The sequence below is a fragment of the Doryrhamphus excisus genome, chromosome 16 (assembly GCF_030265055.1).
Source record: "Doryrhamphus excisus isolate RoL2022-K1 chromosome 16, RoL_Dexc_1.0, whole genome shotgun sequence".
Taxonomy (NCBI): Eukaryota; Metazoa; Chordata; class Actinopteri; order Syngnathiformes; family Syngnathidae; genus Doryrhamphus; species Doryrhamphus excisus.
In genome coordinates this window covers 10,120,046-10,139,601 of record NC_080481.1, presented here as the reverse complement: position 1 = coordinate 10,139,601, position 19,556 = coordinate 10,120,046, and the positions used below count along the sequence as shown (strand labels likewise).

General features: G+C 40.4%; 2 protein-coding genes across 4 annotated transcripts in view; both read left to right on the top strand.

The window, feature by feature from the left end:
• The window catches only part of LOC131104090 (gamma-aminobutyric acid receptor subunit beta-3-like), a 50,712-nt gene extending 47,772 nt beyond the window's left edge, over positions 1–2,940 (top strand). For 2 of the 3 annotated variants that reach the window (XM_058050873.1, XM_058050874.1), the window contains exon 10: positions 398–2,938. In XM_058050873.1, coding sequence (XP_057906856.1) covers positions 398–766 — 369 coding nt within the window. In that variant the 3' untranslated portion in view covers positions 767–2,938. Of the gene's footprint in view, positions 1–397 lie in introns of all 3 variants that reach the window. The other variant, XM_058050872.1, reaches the window with a different exon arrangement.
• A 6,765-nt stretch (positions 2,941–9,705) lies between these two features.
• On the top strand, positions 9,706–14,988 carry ndfip2 (Nedd4 family interacting protein 2). Its single transcript, XM_058051180.1, has 8 exons — positions 9,706–9,916; positions 11,338–11,548; positions 11,835–11,965; positions 12,069–12,156; positions 12,349–12,473; positions 12,563–12,629; positions 13,143–13,250; positions 13,327–14,988. The coding sequence occupies exons 1-7, from the start codon at positions 9,890–9,892 to the stop codon at positions 13,244–13,246; spliced, it is 753 nt and encodes a 250-aa protein (XP_057907163.1). The 5' UTR covers positions 9,706–9,889; the 3' UTR covers positions 13,247–13,250; positions 13,327–14,988.
• The last annotated feature ends 4,568 nt before the right edge of the window (positions 14,989–19,556 follow it).

The window sequence follows — 19,556 nt, the reverse complement described above, 5'->3', positions numbered from 1 at the left end:
CATAGGTACAGAGAAGAAAAAGAAGAACAAAATGAAGGAAAAAATGCTGGACCCGCTCAGCTGCTACATTTGCATGAATGCCATCGTCCATTGCTACCGATTGGGTACCTGTCACCCACACCCATCATGGGCATGCAGTGTGTTGTATCTGCTGTGTATTCAATGAAATTTCTGAGTGACGATGCTTTAGTGACACAAGTCAGCAATGTCAATCCTCCTCATTGTTTTGCACGCCTGCTTGGATTTCATCGATTTTCTATTACACTGATTTGGCTTTGAGAATATGATGACAAATGAATCACTGGATGCTCTAAAAAAAGAGTTTCCATCTCGATGCAGGTGCTCCACTTGCATCTACCAAATGTTAATGACTTCCCTCATCTCCCCACTAACTCAGGCGGAACCAGGCCATGGGAACATTCTGCTGACCACCTTGGAAATCCACAATGAAGTGGCAGGAGGGGAGATCACCACCAGTGTGGCCGACATCAGAAACTCTCAGTCCATGGTGCAGTTAGACAGCACAGCCTCGACGCACATCCAGTACCGCAAGCAGAGCGGCGGGGTCGGCCCGCGTTCGGCCAGCCGTCACTCCTTGGATCGGTCTGCCCAGATGAAACGTAGCCGCCTGAGAAGGCGGTCCTCGCAGCTGAAAATCAAAATCCCTGACCTGACGGATGTAAACGCCATTGACCGTTGGTCACGGATCATCTTCCCCTCAGTTTTCTCCCTTTTTAACCTTGTCTACTGGCTCTACTATGTCTGATTGAACTGATTTGTTTTTTGTCATTTAACCTATTTCCATTTGGTTTGTTTTTTCCTCCTTTTTCTGTGCTTTTATACATACATTGACTGTCAAGATCAGATGAAAGACTGAGAATATTCTGGACCAAGTATTCATCAAATAACTTTTTATATTTACATCTTTGAATCTGTTTTATTTTCTATAGTACATCCTCTAAGTTGTACTTGTGACCGTAATATTCCATCAGACACAGAAATGAAAGCCAGCAATTAACTTAATACAGTATTTGCAAAAAAACAAACAAATCACAACAAAACAAATCACAAAAACAGTCCTTAAAGGACAACTTTATACAGTACCACACAGGTGATCAGATAAGTGCAAGCAATTCCTAAAAAAAAAAATCAGTTAAACGGTATGTTTGATTGGTACCCTATGCACTGTTAATGCATGTAATGATCTGCCAATGTGGTCATCTTTTACCGACACTTTCTACTTCAGGATGGTGACTCTCAGGCTCTTAGTAAGATTTTTACTATTATCGGCATAATTTTGGTCAAAGAGAGGAACAACAAAAACAAAAAAAAGCACAAGACTGAATAGCACTGCCGTTGTGTTTCCGCTTGACCTTTTAATTAAAGCTTCAAAATAAACATTGGAGCAAATTGTCCCCAAATTCCGTTTCAAAACTGCCAAGGGGCTCATCCAGATTTACACAATATCCAACCATTCAGAAGCCTTTTCAAGTAACCCCATACATTTTTTGTGTTTGTTACCAACTACAGTGTGCTATTTTTTAGTTGGGTAGGATATCCTTCAAAATGCTCACCCATCATATCCTATTTTCAGGTGTCCATATGGTTTCCCGCCTTGTCTTGTTGCAAATGGTGGTACAGTACACTGGAGGAATGAAATATATGTATATTTAAAAATGTATATATTATATATAACGTGCACAACCCTAAATTAAAAAAAAAACATCAAGTGTTGAACATTGCGTTTGTGCTTGTTATGCTGGCCATGAAATGTCAGTCAATTTAGTGCAAAAAAAAAAAAAGATTCAAATACCCATTTACTTTCTTCTCCAAAATGTGATCATGCTAAAGTTCCACTTGATGCCAATGGGTTTTTTATCCGACTCCACAGGCGGACCATGCAGGCCATTTACTGATGACTGACAAGCACATGCTCGCGTTGAATGTATCCGATTCATTGTTCTTCAGGTAGAGGATAATGAGCCATGGTCATAGTTTCTTTACATCTGAATGTAACACCTCATTACGATGCACGTGAGCAGGTGGGGGTAAGAGGGGTTAGGAGTGTGTACACGTGCAGAGGGAACAGGTTGCGTACAGGTTTTGCTATGTGTTGACTGTTGCATGTGGAACTGAGTTGTGGCTTCGAAAATAATCAACCACTTCCAGCTCATGAATGATACATCTGAAATGTTTTCCATGATCACCAGATCCCCACTTTCCTACTCACATACACACATAGCTTTGTGCATGAACATGTATTAAGTATGACTAATAAATACTTAAGAGTAAAACTTTAAACTTGTGACAGTCTTCAAATAACTGAATGTATTGTACTTGGATTGTTGCTGTCGGGCTGCAATTTCCTTTGACAACAAATGTGGTTGGGGACAGGTGGGGTGCCACAATGTAGGTTTTTTCGTCTTAAGTACCATAACCTTGCCCTGTTTTCTACTGTGTAGATGAGGCTTCACACAAGTGTGGGCTGGTTGCAAGGACTCCTCCATTTGATGAAAAAAATAAGACTATTTGTACTTCTATTAAAGAAACTAATAGACACTGAATGAAGCCTCAGACTCTTGGGCCATACATTTGATTTTTGATCAGAAAATTTACAACTATGAAGTCGTGTGTACTGTGCATGCATTAACACAATTGGAGAGACTTTTAGAGAGGGACAGTAAAAATGTTTTTATCAAACTCATGAGTGCTGCCAAATGCTTGATCAAGAGATAACACTATGCCATGCGAGCTGATGTTGAAAGAAGACAAAAAAAAAACAATCAGGTGTTGTATGGCCTTGGTCCCATAATGGAATGTGAAATGTTCTGTGCTGCCACAAATGTATTTAGGCTTAGATTTATATTGTATATCTGTATGTTTATCTTCCTTTTTCAATTGATGATTATGTTCAATCATCAAATAAATGATATACATTGTAATTGTGTGTTTGTGAGCGTGCTTGACATGTTGAGCACATTTGATGTGAAATACTTCTATGGTTATCTCCACATGTTGACATGCAGTATATTCTCCTGGGAGTCGAAAACCCAGTGTTCCCAGGTTTACAATTCCTTGGATTTGTTTCCAGTTTTGCAAAAATGGTCCCTTATCTATACCAGCTGGCACAAATGTCGCCAACCTGCAAGCTATGCAACATGTGGTGACATCATTCACCAGTGACCACCAGAAACATGTCCCTCCAGCAGGACAATGCATATGTCACACCATTGGAAAGCTCTGTTTCGTGGGCAGTATGCTATTACATTTGACAACGTTTTGTGTAAAAAAAAAAACTTTTTGGTGAAAAAAGACAACATTTAAAGTTCTGTAGAGTGCCACTCAGTCGCCAGCCAGTACAAATGGCTTAGTATTAAGTTACTTACCTTTCATGTGATGGCAGAGGGTGCAACTCCCGGATTTTTCGTTTTTTTTTTACAATGTTTTTGTCTTTGGTGCCTGTTTCTGAAGAGAGTGAGAATGTATAAAACAACAAGTATTACACTTCTTTTTAGAGAGGTGCTTTATAAAGTTAAGTAGTTATTAACTTATAATACTTATGACAGCAGCTAGCTAGCATGTGACAATCTCAAAATTATCTTACCATTTTATAGTACATTGAAAACTAAAATTTGGTCATTCTAAGGCAATAAAGTAAAAATAAAACCCAGTGTACATGAGGCACATTTATATTAATGACAGTATACGTTTTTTCAATAATACAAAGTTTTGTGTGCGGGTTATTGTGTGTAGCTGCTCTATAGGAGACCACAACTCAACACAAAGGGTCAAAAAAATGAGCATAATAGGTCCCTTTTAATTAATCAGCTAATAAAAAAGATTATTAGTTGCAGCTGTAATCTGACTGTGGCATAGTGCTGGGGTACACCATAGACTGGTCGCAGGTCAGTCATGGGTCACATAAAACCATTCACCCTCACATTTACACCTATGGTAAGAAGCCGACACGCCCGCAGAAAACCCATGACACTGCAAGTCCACACAGAGCAATCTGGTCCAAGATTCGACCCTTGAACCTTCTTGCTGTGAAACAGATGTACTCCCTCACAGGCGCATATTCAAATGGAAAATCAACAGAGGAACCAATGTGATGGTGGTACAAAGTAAGTGTTGAACAAGAGGGCTGCTAGTGTTTATAATTAGGCCATTAGAAGGAGGTCAGAGTCATCAAGGGGCCTCCAGAGAACTATTTTCAAGTCCTGCTGCACACAGCAGCACATTTTCACTTAATCTATTTAATTTAACTATCAATCTTATTTTTATTTTGCTCCAGGACTCACCATGGGCATTACAACTGGCTTTCCAGGCACTTTGGTGAATACCTACAAGCTGGGGTAAACATGCATTTATTCAATAACAAACACTAGCCTGATCAATGAATGTATGAGCTACATAGAACGTGTGTGTTCTATTAATCACTATCTATCAATCACGAAGTGTTCATCAGGACAGATTTCTTCTGAAGTCCTACTACGACGTAGAGTGGAGTTGTGTACGTACATTTGGACAGGAGGTGAAGCACCAATAGTGTGAATAAATGCATACGTCACTTTTTATTTTTAGGTCTGAATATTTTGATCTGTACATTTTGGATTTCTGGCATATGCAGACTATTTTAGAATGATATTGGTGAATGAGGCCCATTTCTCCGGTAGCTAACACATTTACTGTGAGGTGTCCAGGTTGTTCCAGCAATGTGATCCTGTGTTGCCATAGCAACAACAGAGTTGCTTTTCTAATTACAGGTCAGCAACCACTAGTTTTATCGAGATTATTTTAAAGTTGTTACTTTGACGTCAAATTACGACATGTAGTGTTGCAGTAGTGGTGATGAATAAAATATTGCACTTAATCATCTTGGAGTCTTGTGGGCCGGCGATGAAGCACACGTATTATGTCGATGGGAGCAGTGTAGAAATGCAAGAAGAAAAAAAAGCTTTGAAGAAAAGAAAAGAATACGTCACTCAGCCACAACCTGCTCCAAAGCAGGGGTTTTGTCACATGGTTTAGTCACATGGTTACGGGAAAAGATATTCTCGGCTGGTATTGTACTTGGTCACTTATTGAAAGTGAACCCATACTGACTTCATTATTTGTGACACCTTTGCCACTACAAGTCAAGATAGGCTCAGGTCTACTTGTTATTCAAGATGTGGCATCCATAATAGTTGGATGTCATGTACTGGACAGCTACCTGATAAGGACTTTTGCATCTAAAAAAACACAATTTATGCATATGAACAAATGCAGAAAATTAAGGCTTTGGTGTTCTGTATTGCTGCTGTTTTCCTGTGATTCATTCATTCATTTTCTACCGCTTTTCCTCACGAGGGTCGCGGGGGTGCTGGAGCCTATCCCAGCTGTCTTCGGGCGAGAGGCGGGGTACACCCTGGACTGGTTCGCCAGCCAATCACAGGGCACATATAGACAAACAACCATTCACACTCACATTCATACCTATGGACAATTTGGAGTCACCAATTAACCTAGCATGTTTTTGGAATGTGGGAGGATACCGGAGTACCCGGAGAAAACCCACGCATGCACGGGGAGAACATGCAAACTCCACACAGAGATGGCCGAGGGTGGAATTGAACCCAGGTCTCCTAGCTGTGAGGTCTGTGCGCTAACCACGTGATCACCGTCCAGCCTTTCCAGTGATTCATTCATTCATTTTCTACCGCTTTTTCCTCACGAGGGGCACGGGGGTGCTGGAGCCTATCCCAGCTGTCTTCGGGCGAGAACCTGCAAACTCCACACAGAGATGGCCGAGGGTGGACCTTTCCTGTGATAATTACCACAATCTGTCACAATTATTAAGATTCCCATTCTGTTCAACTTGCATAAAATAATGTAATGTAGAATGTAAACGATACCGAACTCTAGTCTTTAAAACACCTCTGCAAACAGGTTATGTCTTTATCAGCAACTGTTTGTTTGATGTCGTCTGTCAGAAGGATTACCCATAATCCACCTGACCGAACATCACAGGGCCACACGTGGTGAAGAGGTGCAGCATGGGCCACAACAAAGATACCAAGGCTTGGTACATTCTGGCCCAGATTCACCAAAATTCTAAGGTTCTCTGTGTCCCTGTGTTGCCATCAAGCTTTAGCGGTGCTTTACTCAGAGCAGAGTCGCATAGCAACAGCAGCTCGCACGCAGTATAAGTGTTGGGTGCCTCTTGTTAAAAACAAAGCACCTCACAGACACCAAAGCTCAGACACTAAGCATACCAGTACAGGAATATGAAAACAGCTAATCATTGTATCTGTCCTGTTTTTAACAACCCAGAGCTGCCCTTAATAGCTGACCCAAATAACCGCCTGCGAGCCCTGAAAATGAGTAAAACGGCAGAGACTCGGCCCATGTTGGGGAAACTCACTGAATGAATTCTTTCTGATGTCTTCCTCTTTCCTCCCATGCCTGCCTGCCAACTGACATACTTTCTTTTAATTCATCAGCAGCACGCCGAGCGTGGGAGCTGGTAGGCGGGGCGGCGAGGAAAAGAAAGTGTTTCAGCATCAAACACCAGTCTAGGGTACCAGGGGGAATTTGTTGACTTTTCTATGTGCGTTTTGATGATGTCTCACTGTTTTATGAGCTGTGAGAAACAACAGCAGCAAGATAATACCAGCATATTCTTCCCTCCTCATTAGCCTTTTATTTTGTAAGATGTAGCTACTTCCTGCTATCATCTGGCAGTCTTGAATGTGAATTTCCTAAACCGTTTTGCTGCCAGATTATTAGATTTTTTCAAAGACGAAAAACATTTTAAGTGCTGTTTTGCGAAGTTTCCATTTGACATGCACGATGCATGCCCTAGAAAAAACTAATACAACATTTCTGTTTGCTGAAAATGGAGAAAAATTAAACTAACAAACACAATGACTGCCTATGATCTGATCAGCAACAACATACAAGCATGATTAGTGTCATGTTGAACCGAACATGACAGCATCTCTCCGCATGGCGTGTTGCACATCTGTCTTTCTCCCTGGAGATAACACTTATATGATTTGCTAAACCACATCAGCACACCCAAGTTAAAAGAAATGGTACGCACAAGTGCCACTACAGCTGTCTGGATTTACAGGAATGTGTTAAGGTGGCAAATTAATATTGTCGGACACAAAGGAGCCCAGATCTAATTTATGAAACAGCATTTTAGACGTTTAGCTTCAATGCACTTGTTTATATTGAACAGCACAGCAAGAGTCAAATTAGTATTATTTTAATGAAGCACTGTACTGTGCCCCATATAATTGTGATTGTCACAATCATGTGTATTAGCGAAATAAAAGAGCTGTGAGCACTCCATATCTACATACATATATCATACATGAGGACTATTTTGTATTTTAAGCTCACCGTTGGAACAACAAATCAATTTATCCTATAACATAACAGAGGTTTGATTTGCAGATTTTAAGAATAAGATTTTCTTTATGTTGCTCAAGCTGCTGCACCAGCCGAGGCCTGCCTCAGACTTCTTAGATTATTGGTGAAACTCAGAATTATAACTCACAATTAGTACACAATTCATATGTATAAAAGGTTTCTTAAATTATAATCAGGTCTTTTCTGCCCTCTGCTGGACATTGCAACTCTCTACAGCTTTTTGCTGTCATTTAGACTGAAATAGTTTGCATCTTATAAAAAAAAGTGGTGTTACTGTTCCCACAAAAATCTGTGAACAGTAGCAGTGATTATCGAATTTATCTTAATATGTAATAATAAAAAGTCTTGAGGTTGTGAACGACACTTCCTCGTTCTCCCTACGAGACCACGAGATGCATTTTGGGACACTCTGAACATCACAATAACATAACAAACAGGAAGATAAAACATTAATTTGATATTCTTGTCACTCTGTAACTTATAATGGTGGGAAAAGTTTGTGTGATTCAAATGTTTTACTAAAGAGACTCGTGTTAAACTAAGATTTTTAGACTTGTGTGGTAATGGTTAATAAACTTCATACAAGGAAGGGAAGATTACATGCAGTGCAGTACAATAATGTTGTGAAGTATCTTTTATAAACAGGGGTATTGTTGAGCTGCATGGCGTGTGGACTGAATGAAGTCCTGCCGCATTCACTGTGGGAACGGAACAGGAGGAGTCTGTTGGAAAATGAGCTTTGCTGCCCCTTTGTTGTCCTCCTGTCACAAACCAACTGAGTGCTAAGAAATTATTCAGTTTGCTGGTGCTGCAGCCAAGTACAGGGTGCTGCTATACCACAGACTGGTGGAAGTTCTTCAGTGTACAATATATCAATCCACATTGCATCACATAATCACTTGGATTTAAATGTACATCACAAGATTTAGATTACAGTATACTGTTTACATGAGCAGAACATTGTATTGTAGTCTATATTTGTCAGTGCAAATCAATTACTTGTATTCATAAAAGTACCAAGAGGCCATTATGAACCCATCCACCACAGGCCCTACAGGCAAGAACACATGATAGAGGAAAGATTTCAGGATGAGGTAAAGACAAAGGTCTCCTTTTGCTGATGTGAAATTCACTGCAGTTTTGAGTTATATCGATGTGCGTTTGGCATTAAAAACTGATGTATTTTTAGTATGTTAAAGAATGATAAAATGTTAATTATGAGAGCAAAGGACTGAACTATGAAGCAGGCTTCTGCATAGTCACAGGCTGTCCCATCCAACATCGTTTTTTGTAGCTCGTCAGGGCTGATGTGAAATTCTCTGCCCAAATGGTACGGGCGGTGTTTTCCAGGGAGTCAACTCAGTGGGAAACTATTTTCTTCACCCATTAGCTTGTAAGCTTCGTTTGTCCTGAGCAAACAATGACAATGGCAGTGTTATTAGAGCTTGAACTAATCGATGTGTAACAACTCAACACTTTAATCTGATTAATTGAAAATTAATTATTTTTTAAATGATAAATTTAATCACAATTAATCACCATTTCCAATGTACATCTGTCCTCAGCCAAGTGTAGTGCAAAGTGGCATTTAACGGTTTGTGTTAAAAAATAACATGAAAGGTTTTGAATGGATTTGGATTAGATTTTCAGGAATTGTTGGAAATGGTATATGGAACAACTGATTACATTTTGGGGATGACCTGGATCACGGTCTGGATCTAGGATTTTATTTTTAAAGATTCTTTAACATTGTGAGATAAAACCATCACAAGATGGGGGAAATTGTGTGTGACCAGTCAATAATGTACGTAATAATGTAATAATGTACGTTTGGTCAATGTGGATATTTAACTGTTACTAGCAAATACTAGAGAATGTTTTAATAATATTCTGACTATATAAAAAGTCACAGCCAGATAGCAAAATCGTGCTCACTTTCACTTCCTCCTCCTTTACGACACCCCTTGGTTAAACAATATCAATTTTCTGTGTATGACGTCATCGCGTTTGTCCAATGGCTCAATGTTCCGAAAGTGGGAGAGCAGAGATCCGTGCCGGAAATGCGGCACTCATACTTCAAAATACATTTCTATCGAAACCAAACTGCTTTTAAAGTAAAGTATTTACACTGTTAAACCATAACGTATTATTCTGCTATGCGAATACATGTCCTTTCTTAATACCAATGCAATTTCAGTATCTAAAAATAACGCAGTTATTAGACGTCATATTTTACATATATTTTGAAATATCGAGACGGAAGTGCATGACATTGAAAGCGCTTGAATCCTGTAAACATTTTTAGCAACAACGAAGCGAGTGTTCCGTGAACTGCAGCCATTAATCCAGCGGCGCTTTATGCTCGTTTTAGCATTTGTTAGACACGTCGCTATTTATTGTTTAAAAACCACCGGATAGATTTTTAGCGGTTCTTGGCTGGCTTGCTCGCCAGTTTAATATATTCGTAATGGACCCAGCTAGCCGATACCAAGTGGTAAGTATTGACGGCTAAGACCCAAACATTGTATGATGGTTGGCCTACCTACAAGTCACAGCTAACAAGGCCCCGTCGACATTGTTTATCATCTAACTGGAACACTTTATATGTTATTGTTACATTAACCTCCATGCGAAAGTCCAGTTTCTTGAATGTCATTAGACGAGTTTATTACAACGTGTGAGGTGAACACTTCCGCATATGCTAGGCTAACTTTAACAAGTAAAACTATTAGCATCGGTAGCATTTTCTTGTTTACATGATGAAAGTAGTTAAGATGCGGATGGGTTCTCCATAGAACATATTTGATGTCATACGACAAACATAAAGAATACAGATTATACAGACTACCAGTAGTTTGGGCGGATCAATACTTTTATAAGTATAAGTAATCGATAAGTGATATTTTTCAGTTTTAATTTTTGTATTGAACCTAACACCGTATTATTGTGTTTTTATCTGATGAGAATTATCAACAAACTAGAATAGCCAAAAAAAAGTCGAATCATTCAATGATCTTGAAAAAATCAAAGTAAAATATTACAATCGGCAGTACCCAGTATTTACTTCGTATCGGCACATACCATCATTTGCAGTATCAACCACCCCTACGCACCAAACATGTCACTTTAAAGGGCAAAGTGTCAGATTACTTAAACCGTGCTCCAGCACAGTTACAGCAAAGGTACCTGAAATGTAAACGCGACAGCACCAATGGTGCAAAGTCGAGGCATGAACGATGGCTCCTCAATAAACAGGCGTAACCATATTCAACTAACGCAATAGATACTTGCATGTTTCAGTCACTGCCGTTGAAGGCAAGCCCACATGATGCCTTGCACATTTTGCTGCCTGAAGAAGGCTCGTGACAATACTGCAAGGATTTATTACTTAATAACTTTGAAGTGTCAGTCACAAGTGAAATTAATTTCCATGCCTGTCATTGTGGCTCCTGATAGAGTGTCTGTAGATGAGCTCCCGTGTGTACTGTTGTTTGGTGTTGTCAAATGGAGTATTTCCTAGTTCTGGTTTGCCACTTTAGATAAAACCATAATCTGTTTTTCTCAACGGCCTGCAACAGATAAGATTTGGACCGCCACTAATGGATCTGTTGGGTGGCGGTGTTCATTGTGACTTTGCCTCAAATTATTTAGCAATTTATGATATCATCTAAACACACAAACCTGTGTACTGACATGTCTAATCTTTCAGATGTTCATTTTTTCAGCTGTTATCTTGCCATACTGCGGTTGCTTGTTAGGTGTGAAAGAGAAATGCAAGCGAGGCAAATTAGTTTCTTGTGAAGACAAATGAAAGTGAATCACTGCCTTTGTGTCCCTACAATATAAGATTGTGCCATGCTCGAGGATACCCTAGTGGATGGCGTTATAATCACACACTCTTGTCTTCTCTTCCAGCTGCACAATGAGGATGACTCCTCTGAGGCATCTGTTAGCGAGCAGCCATCATGCTCAGCCTCACAGGCCGGGGCGTCGCGGGACCAAAACCAGGCAGAGAGCAGTATGCTGCATGCCCCTCCACCAGCTGAGGTTTTGGAATCAGGCGGTGCAGATGCCCCGCCTCCTCCTTATGCCTCCATTGATGCAGGTGCAACTGCAGCTGCTCCGGGTGTGTATTTAATAAACGGCACCACGTTTCTTCTAAATGTCAATTGCAAAAAAAAAAAATATTCCAGTAATTAGGAGGCAGCCTAGAATCTCTTTAACAACTAGTTGCATTTTAATTTCATCCGCAGCAGTCCCTCCTCCCATGTTGTACTTATACATATAAAAATAGCAAGCCTTGTGATATTTTGTGGTTTAAATCTCTCGAGACTGTGTACTGCTTTCCATGACAGTGTCACCACAAAATGTACTCTCTAGCTCAATGGCTCCTCTCCACTAATTTTCCACAGAAACCAGTTTCCAAAGTGACTTCCCAGTGCCCCCACCCTACAGCGTGGCCACTTCATTGCCCACATATGATGAAGCGGAAAAGGCCAAAGCTGCTGCCATGGCTGCTTCCACTGTGGAGGTGATGTCACGGGTGAGGAGATACACTCGCATGGTGTTAATTTTACCTGTTAACAAGAGGTGTTAATTTTTGTGTGTGTGTGTTTCATGAGTATTTATGCATGTATCACCAACAGGATGACGAATTCCTTCCCAGAGATGATTTCAGTGACGCTGATCAACTGAGAGTTGGGAATGATGGAATATTTATGCTAGCCTTTTTCAGTAAGTAAAAAGACAGTAGCTGAGCTGTAACCACATGCCCAAGTCATGAGGCAGGTTTGTTTTCCATTTACTGTTATTTACTCATATTCATTAATTAATACTTGGTAATAGTTCTAGAACAAAATACAAGTTTATGTTTGGGGCTCAATGCTAATAAGCAGCATTTGTTCTTTGTATTTTGTCTCCCTCTAGTGGCCTTCCTGTTTAACTGGATTGGCTTCTGTCTCTCCTTCTGTTTGACCAACACCATAGCAGGACGCTATGGTGCCATCTGTGGCTTTGGCCTCTCCCTAATCAAGTGGATTCTCATTGTCAGGGTGTGTGCATGTCAGGGCTATGTTGAGATTACTGCAAAGTGTAAACCCCATTTCTTGAATCATTAAAATATGGTTTTCTTTCTTTTCAGTTCTCTGACTATTTCACCGGTTACTTCAATGGCCAATATTGGCTCTGGTGGATCTTCCTGCTGCTTGGTGAGTTCCACAAATTCAACTAAAGTTTTGTTTAGGTAGCTTAGCATAAATCCACCAACAATGTACTGGCTTTAGCAACTTTAATGTACAACATCTTTAATTTTTCTTAACGTGGCCCTGAGAGGAACACCTCTGCCTTAAGAGGACATGGTGGAAAACCTGAGAAGATCCTGAGAACCTTGAAAAACTCAAAATCATCTCTCCACAGGGTTAGATAAATTTAGAAAAAATTGGTTTGGGTCTGATCTGACTAGATTTTGATATTGACTCTACCACTACCAAGTGGTGGAAATGTATGACTGCTCCAACTACATTTTATATGGTCTGATCAAACCATTTTTTCATGGTGGGTTGGGGCATGGGACAGGACTTGACCACATGCTAACTTTCGTAATGGAGGCGTTACAACCCGGCGTACCCTATGAGCTGGCTACATGCAAAAATGGGGAAAATTGCAAGAGACACAAATTGTGAACGTTTTTTTCGTAACTTGGCCACTTCCTATTTTTACAGGTCTGCTCCTGTTCTTCAGAGGTTTTGTCAACTATTTAAAGGTCCGCAATATGTCAGAGAACATGGCCACATCGCACAGAACACGCCTCTTCTTCCTCTACTAACCAGGTACAAGAAACACTGTGAGAGTGTGGCATTGGTAAAACTGCTGCTGTAGGCCCTAAACACATTTGTGATTCTTCAGTGTTTCACGTGATTGCTATTCCGTTCCCCATCACCGTCACCTCCACCCTCGAATGACCTGCCAGGGCCATTGCTGCAGTGAAGAGAGGAGAAAGAAGGGCAGTGAAGAGTAAATGTAGAGAGAGAAGTATTGTGCTAATGCATGGGAAATAGAAGCATTTAGGTGTACATTTTTCTGCTCATAGCCAGGGTGTGTTGTCAATTAGCCAAGACGCTATTCGGATCAAGTCTTACGTCAGGCAGGGTGTTGCTGTGTAACCACCTGCATACTTAATAACGTCTTATATTTCACTTAAATTGACTTGTAGGCAGTTTGAGTGTGCATACATCTCCTCAGCAACAGCCTGTTGTATTAGAACCAAATCCTTGGATTGAACAAAATAGCATTTTAGCATGTCTGAGCCAAACAGTTTAGGGGTTTCATTTCTGGAATTTTGTGTCCTATGCACCACAAGCCAGACATTTTAATTGGAGGAAGGCTACTGACACTGCTGCACACGTTTTCGATGGAATCAAATAGAAACAGAAATCAGCTCCGGTCATTGTGGATCTTATTGGTCACTCATGAGCCAAAATGTATCCCCGTGTTAGATATGGCCAAATGCAAAATGCAGCCTTGTTAGTGCTATGCAATGTTGTTATTTGGAATGACTTACAATCATAATTATGGATTATGAAATCCTGTGATGAGGATAGAGATCCAATGCAAACTTAGGGCAATACAATGGCGTAAAAATGTGACTGGCCATGCATTAACGCAGTTATTTCTGTGTTTTTCTAACTATATTTAAATTTCCTTCCATTCTTTTCATGCAAGTGTTTTGTGTTGATGAGAAGATCGCAAATGACATCAACTGGTAATATTTGCTAGATAGGGTTAGGGCTGTCGTCCAGTGTGATCGTCACACAAGTGGTGTTAGTTGAGCCCAACTGGCCAAAGTGTATTCATTAACGTGGAATGAAATGTAAATACCAGCTTAATACCAATTCATAATATATGCACTTTGAACTTCTGTACAGTATAATTTGTGATTCTGCTTAACTTGATGTGGTGGTTGAGAGCGTTCCATGTGTTTTGACTGGAATTCTTAAAGTGGACCTATTATGCCCATTTTCGGCCCTTTGTATTGACTTGTGGACTGCTGTAGAGCAGCTACACACGGAAACCTGCAATGAAGGATTTCTAGATCTTACAGATTTTGCAGCTCTTTATGCGGTATCTGACATTTGGCATCGTTTAACTAGAGAATACAACATTGTAACAACATTTATAGGTCAGAAATGTGGAAAAGCATAATAGGTCCCCTTTAATCATGCAAAATACTGTGCTGTTTTTTTTCAGTTTTTTCATTGCACTTTTTGCTTTTCACATTGACTTCTGTCTTCTTTCATTACTGAACTGTGACCATTAAGTGTTGCCAAACCCCCCCACCCCACCCTTTTTCAGCGATATCCAAATTTGCTGCATGATTTACGTGCTTGAATGAGTAGCAGGGATATCAGAAGCTTGTGGTTTAGTTACAAAGCCATGAACCAGTGCAAAGAACAAAAAATATCAAATTACAGTTCTGTTGTTGCTGTAGAAAATAATGTCACGGTCATTTACTGTAACTGGAATTAATTGATGTATTGAACAATGACAATAAAGTATATTAAAAAAGCACTACAATTTTTATGTTGTCTCTAGCAGGGTATTAAAATCTTAACTTATCATAGAAATGGATTTTTAAAAATCAGATGTAATCATTTTCAAGCTGACATAAGTGCATTTTCATGAAGTAGGATTCCATATTTGTAAATGACATTTTTGTGGTTAGAGCATACAGTGCATCCGGAAAGTATTCACAGCACTTCACTTTTTCCACATTTTGTCATGTTACAGCCTCATTCCAAATTGTATTAATTTAATCTCTTACCTCAAAATTCTACACAAAATACTCCATTATGACAATGTGAAAGTTTTTTTTTTTTACTTTTTTTGAATTTATTAAAAATGGAAAACTAAGAAATCACATTTACATAAGTATTCACAGCCTTTGCCATGAAGCTCAAAATTGAGCTCTAGAGCATCTTTTTTCCACTGATCATCCTTGAGATCTTTCTACAGCTTAATTGGAGTCCACCAGCAGTAAATTCAGTTGATTGGACATGATTTGGAAAGGCACACACCTGTCTATATAAGGTCCCACAGTTGACTGTGCATGTCAGAGCACAAACACCAAGCATGAAGTCAAAAGAACTGTCTGTAGACCTGCGAGACAGGATTGTCTTGAGGCACAAATCTGGGGAAGGATACAGAAAAATTTCTGCTGCTTTGAAGGTCCCAATGAGCACAGTGGCCTCCATTATTCGTAAATGGAAGACGTTTGGAACCACCAGGACTCTTCCTAGAGCTGGCCGGCCTTCTAAACTGAGCGATCGGGGAAGAAGGGCCTTAGTCAGGGAGGTGACCAAGGCCCCGATGGTCACGCTGTCAGAGCTCCAGCGTTCCTCTGTGGAAAGAGGAGAGCCTTCCAGAAGGACAACCATCTCTGCAGCAATCCACCACTCAGGCCTGTATGGTAGAGTGGCCAGACGAAAGCCACTCCTTAGTAAAAGGAACATGGCAGCCCGTCTGGAATTTGCCAAAAAGCACCTGAATGACTCTCAGACCATGAGAAACAAAATTCTCTGGTCTGATGAGACAAAGATTGAACTCTTTGGTGTGAATGCCAGGCGCCATGTTTGGAGGAAACCAGGCACTGCTCATCACCAGGCCAATACCATCCCTACAGTGAAGCATGGTGGTGGCAGCATCATGCTGTGGGGATGTTTTTCAGCAGCAGGAACTGGCAGACTAGTCAGGATAGAAGGAAAAATGAATGCAGCAATATATAGAGATATCCTGGATGAAAACCTGCTCTAGAGCGCTCTTGTCCTGCTGAAAAATGAACCTTCGCCCCAGCCCGAGGTCAACGACCCGAAGCACACAGCCAAGATCTCAAAAGATTGGCTTCAGAACCACTCCGTGAATGTCCTGGAGTGGCCCAGCCAGAGTCCAGACTTGAATCCGATCGAACATCTCTGGAGAGATCTGAAAATGGCTGTTCACAGACGTCTCCCATCCAACCTGATGGAGCTTGAGACTTATTGCAAAGAAGAATGGGCAAACCTGCCTAAAGATAGGTGTGCTAAACTTGTGGGATCATATTCAAAAAGACTTGAGGCTGTAATTGCTGCCAAAGGTGGATCAACAAAGTATTAAGCAAAGGCTGTGAATACTTATGTAAATGTGATTTTTTTGTTTTCTATTTTTAATAAATTCAAAACATGTCAAAAAAACCTTTTTTCACATTGTCATAATGGAGTATTTTGTGTAGAATTTTGAGGTAAGAGATTAATTTAATACAGTTTGGAATGAGGCTGTAACATGACAAAATGTAGAAAAAGTGAAGCGCTGTGAATACTTTCCGGATGCACTATAGAAGAAATAGACCCAGTTACTGCCAGTAACGCATAATTTTTTTTTTACAGCTATTATAAAAATATCCTGATATGAATGGATGTCGGTCGCCATTGTAATTCTGGGTTAGGAATAATATGTATTCACTCAAACTTTATCCTAACCTTGATGCTCCAAATTCAAATCATTCAAATCTGTCAAGAATGCTATGTTCAAAAACCATCGGCAGTCCTCAAGCTGTGCATACTCTGCTAGTTTTGAAACCATCAGACCATTTTTGATGATTTTTGATTTCAGGCAAGTGACTGATTCTCAAAAAAACGAGTTCTCTCCCGATCCACTTTTTAGACGTCCTTGGAGTGTTTATTCTTCAAAACTCAAGATTTAACAAAATAATAACAAGGACACAGCTCCCCTTCATAAAACATAAGCCCATAATGACAAGCAAACTGACTTTGAATGTGACTGCAGTTTAATGTCAGGGACTTTTTGGTGAGTCTGCGTCTCTGAAATTCCAAAAGTGAAAGGTTTTAAATATTTACATTGATACAATACCCTTGGTAAGTCTTACTTTATATGTCCTGTTTTGATACCCCTGGATTCCTTAGCCCTTTAAATCTTCAGTAACATGCTTGACTGCATTTGTGATTTGTGGCTTATGCAGCCTTATCGACGTTTCAATAACAGGACTGAACCACCAATGTAATGTGTAAGTTCACTGGGCCGGAGGAGGCCCTTGAAAGGAGCAGCTTTTGCTTGCAGCCAGATCAATGTGTCCTCACACCCCAGTACCCCAAGCCATTAAATGGCTCCATGTCTCGTCATGCTGCTGCCCATGTTTAACATCGAAGGGCTCCGGCGACGTGCTTGCAACTTGGCGAGGCAGCAGCAAAATCAGTAACTCATTAAGTGATTCATCGCTTAAGATGGAGTAGAAACAGTCTGTTGATGCTCTAATAGTCAGGGAGACCTTTTAAATCCTTTATGAAAATGTATCAATAAGTCAACTGAAAACATATTGTACATGTGTAGGCTGTATGATCCATGGGGGGGCATTTTGGGGTGTGCATTGTTGCTGTGAGGTATACAGCACCAGATAACCCCCAGGAAGGTGCTCACATTGATTAACAGCATGCAGCTGAATATGAATATAAAATCCGCTGTTCACTTGTGATGTGTGGGTCACGAACAGTATATTTTCAGTATTTTCCTGTTAAACACAATTAGGTTTATTTTGTCATCTTATTAAATTTAATCTCTTCAGACAAACTTGTTAAGGTCAAGGGACATTTTACACTTAGCATATCTTACAAAGTTTGTATGAATTCAAGAAATAGAACATATTTTCTGTTAAGGTTGCACACAATTGATTAAGTCTTAAAATGCATGTCTTCTTTGGGGTCTTAGAACTGTAATACCTACTTTAAACCACAAGGGGACACTGTCTTCACATGTAATCCCCCTTCATTCTACCCACTGGATCTGTTCCTTGGCCTTGCAGAGTATTTACAGTGTATTTTTTTACACGCCTTATACACGTAGACATATTAATTGTATTCTTTCTGGACTAAAATATACAATAATGTCATGGTGCCATTTATGACACCTTCCTCATGGCCCAAAGATGAGGTAATAAGTAGTCTGTCTACCATAGGGTGTGCGGTGCGGCTTTCAAGAATGGTGTTGCAGTACAACTGAGTTTTCCGCCTTTGCATGCTCACACATGCCTCTTTCATTCAGAAGTCACACCACCGCGCTTGGGGGCATCTTTGGCGCATGCAGGAAAGAGTAGCTTGAGAGCGCCTTCCAGGACCTGTCTGTTGTAAAGTGTTATGCTACATTATTCCACAAGACTGCACTCACAGCCCCCTCAACTACTAACACATACTGTAATGGTGTAGAGTCCTTCATGAGCCAAATAAATTGCCCATTCGGAAAATAGCCTCAGAAAATGTGAAATTGCAAATAATGTGAGAATTATTTGGAAAAATGACACTTGAAGTTGAAGTCAAGGCTCTCTGGGAAATCTGCACTCCCTTAAAAGAGCCTTGACACGGAGAAGTGCGGAACCCCTGGAGAGCGACCTGGTCTTGTTTTCTCAGTAAACAGCCCCTATGTAAGTCTTTCTAGCTCACCTCCACCTCTGAACACTGACCTCCTTTCAGGGCTGTCACTTAAGGGTCCTATTAATCATTTGACAAGTTTCCCCCAAGATTAATTACGAGCATCTTCAGGCTGCAATTATACAGGGTGGAGAGACTTCACTCCATAAACCTTCTCCACCACCATTTCCAGCCCCAATTTTCCACTTATCAAGACCGGAAGGGGGGTCGGGGGCATAGCCAGAAATTACCAGGCAGAACATGTTGAAACTGAGTTGTAACAATATGTGACTGAGTCCAAGACTCCTTGTCCTTAATGGCAGATGTTTGGTACCAAGTGAGCCGGCCAGCGCTCGTGTGTGTGTGTGTGTGTTAGTGAGAGGGGGATACAATATAGTGAGTGTCCCACGCTGTGGTGGTCTGGCACAGATAAGAGACACCTGTTCACTTCTAAACCAGAATTCCACAAGTATTTTCAGAGCGCTACCACGCATGAATAATAACAACTGTTTATTATATCTTTGCATATCTAAGTATTCACATTTTTGCATCCAACGGTGTCACATTATAATCCATGTAAGCAAATAAGGGATGGGGATGGGGCGTGGGTGCACAAGGCCCACATTGTTCTTCTTCCCTATCTGCCCACGCTAACAATGAGCCATTCATTTGACCTTCGAAGGGCCC

Bases quoted from the DNA above. Each gene is read 5' to 3' on its own strand.
- ndfip2 (XM_058051180.1), top strand. From the start codon at position 9,890: ATGGACCCAGCTAGCCGATACCAAGTG. The intron at 11,549-11,834 runs GTGTGTATTTAA...AATTTTCCACAG, and splicing joins TGCAACTGCAGCTGCTCCGG to AAACCAGTTTCCAAAGTGAC. The intron at 12,630-13,142 runs GTGAGTTCCACA...CTATTTTTACAG, and splicing joins GTGGATCTTCCTGCTGCTTG to GTCTGCTCCTGTTCTTCAGA.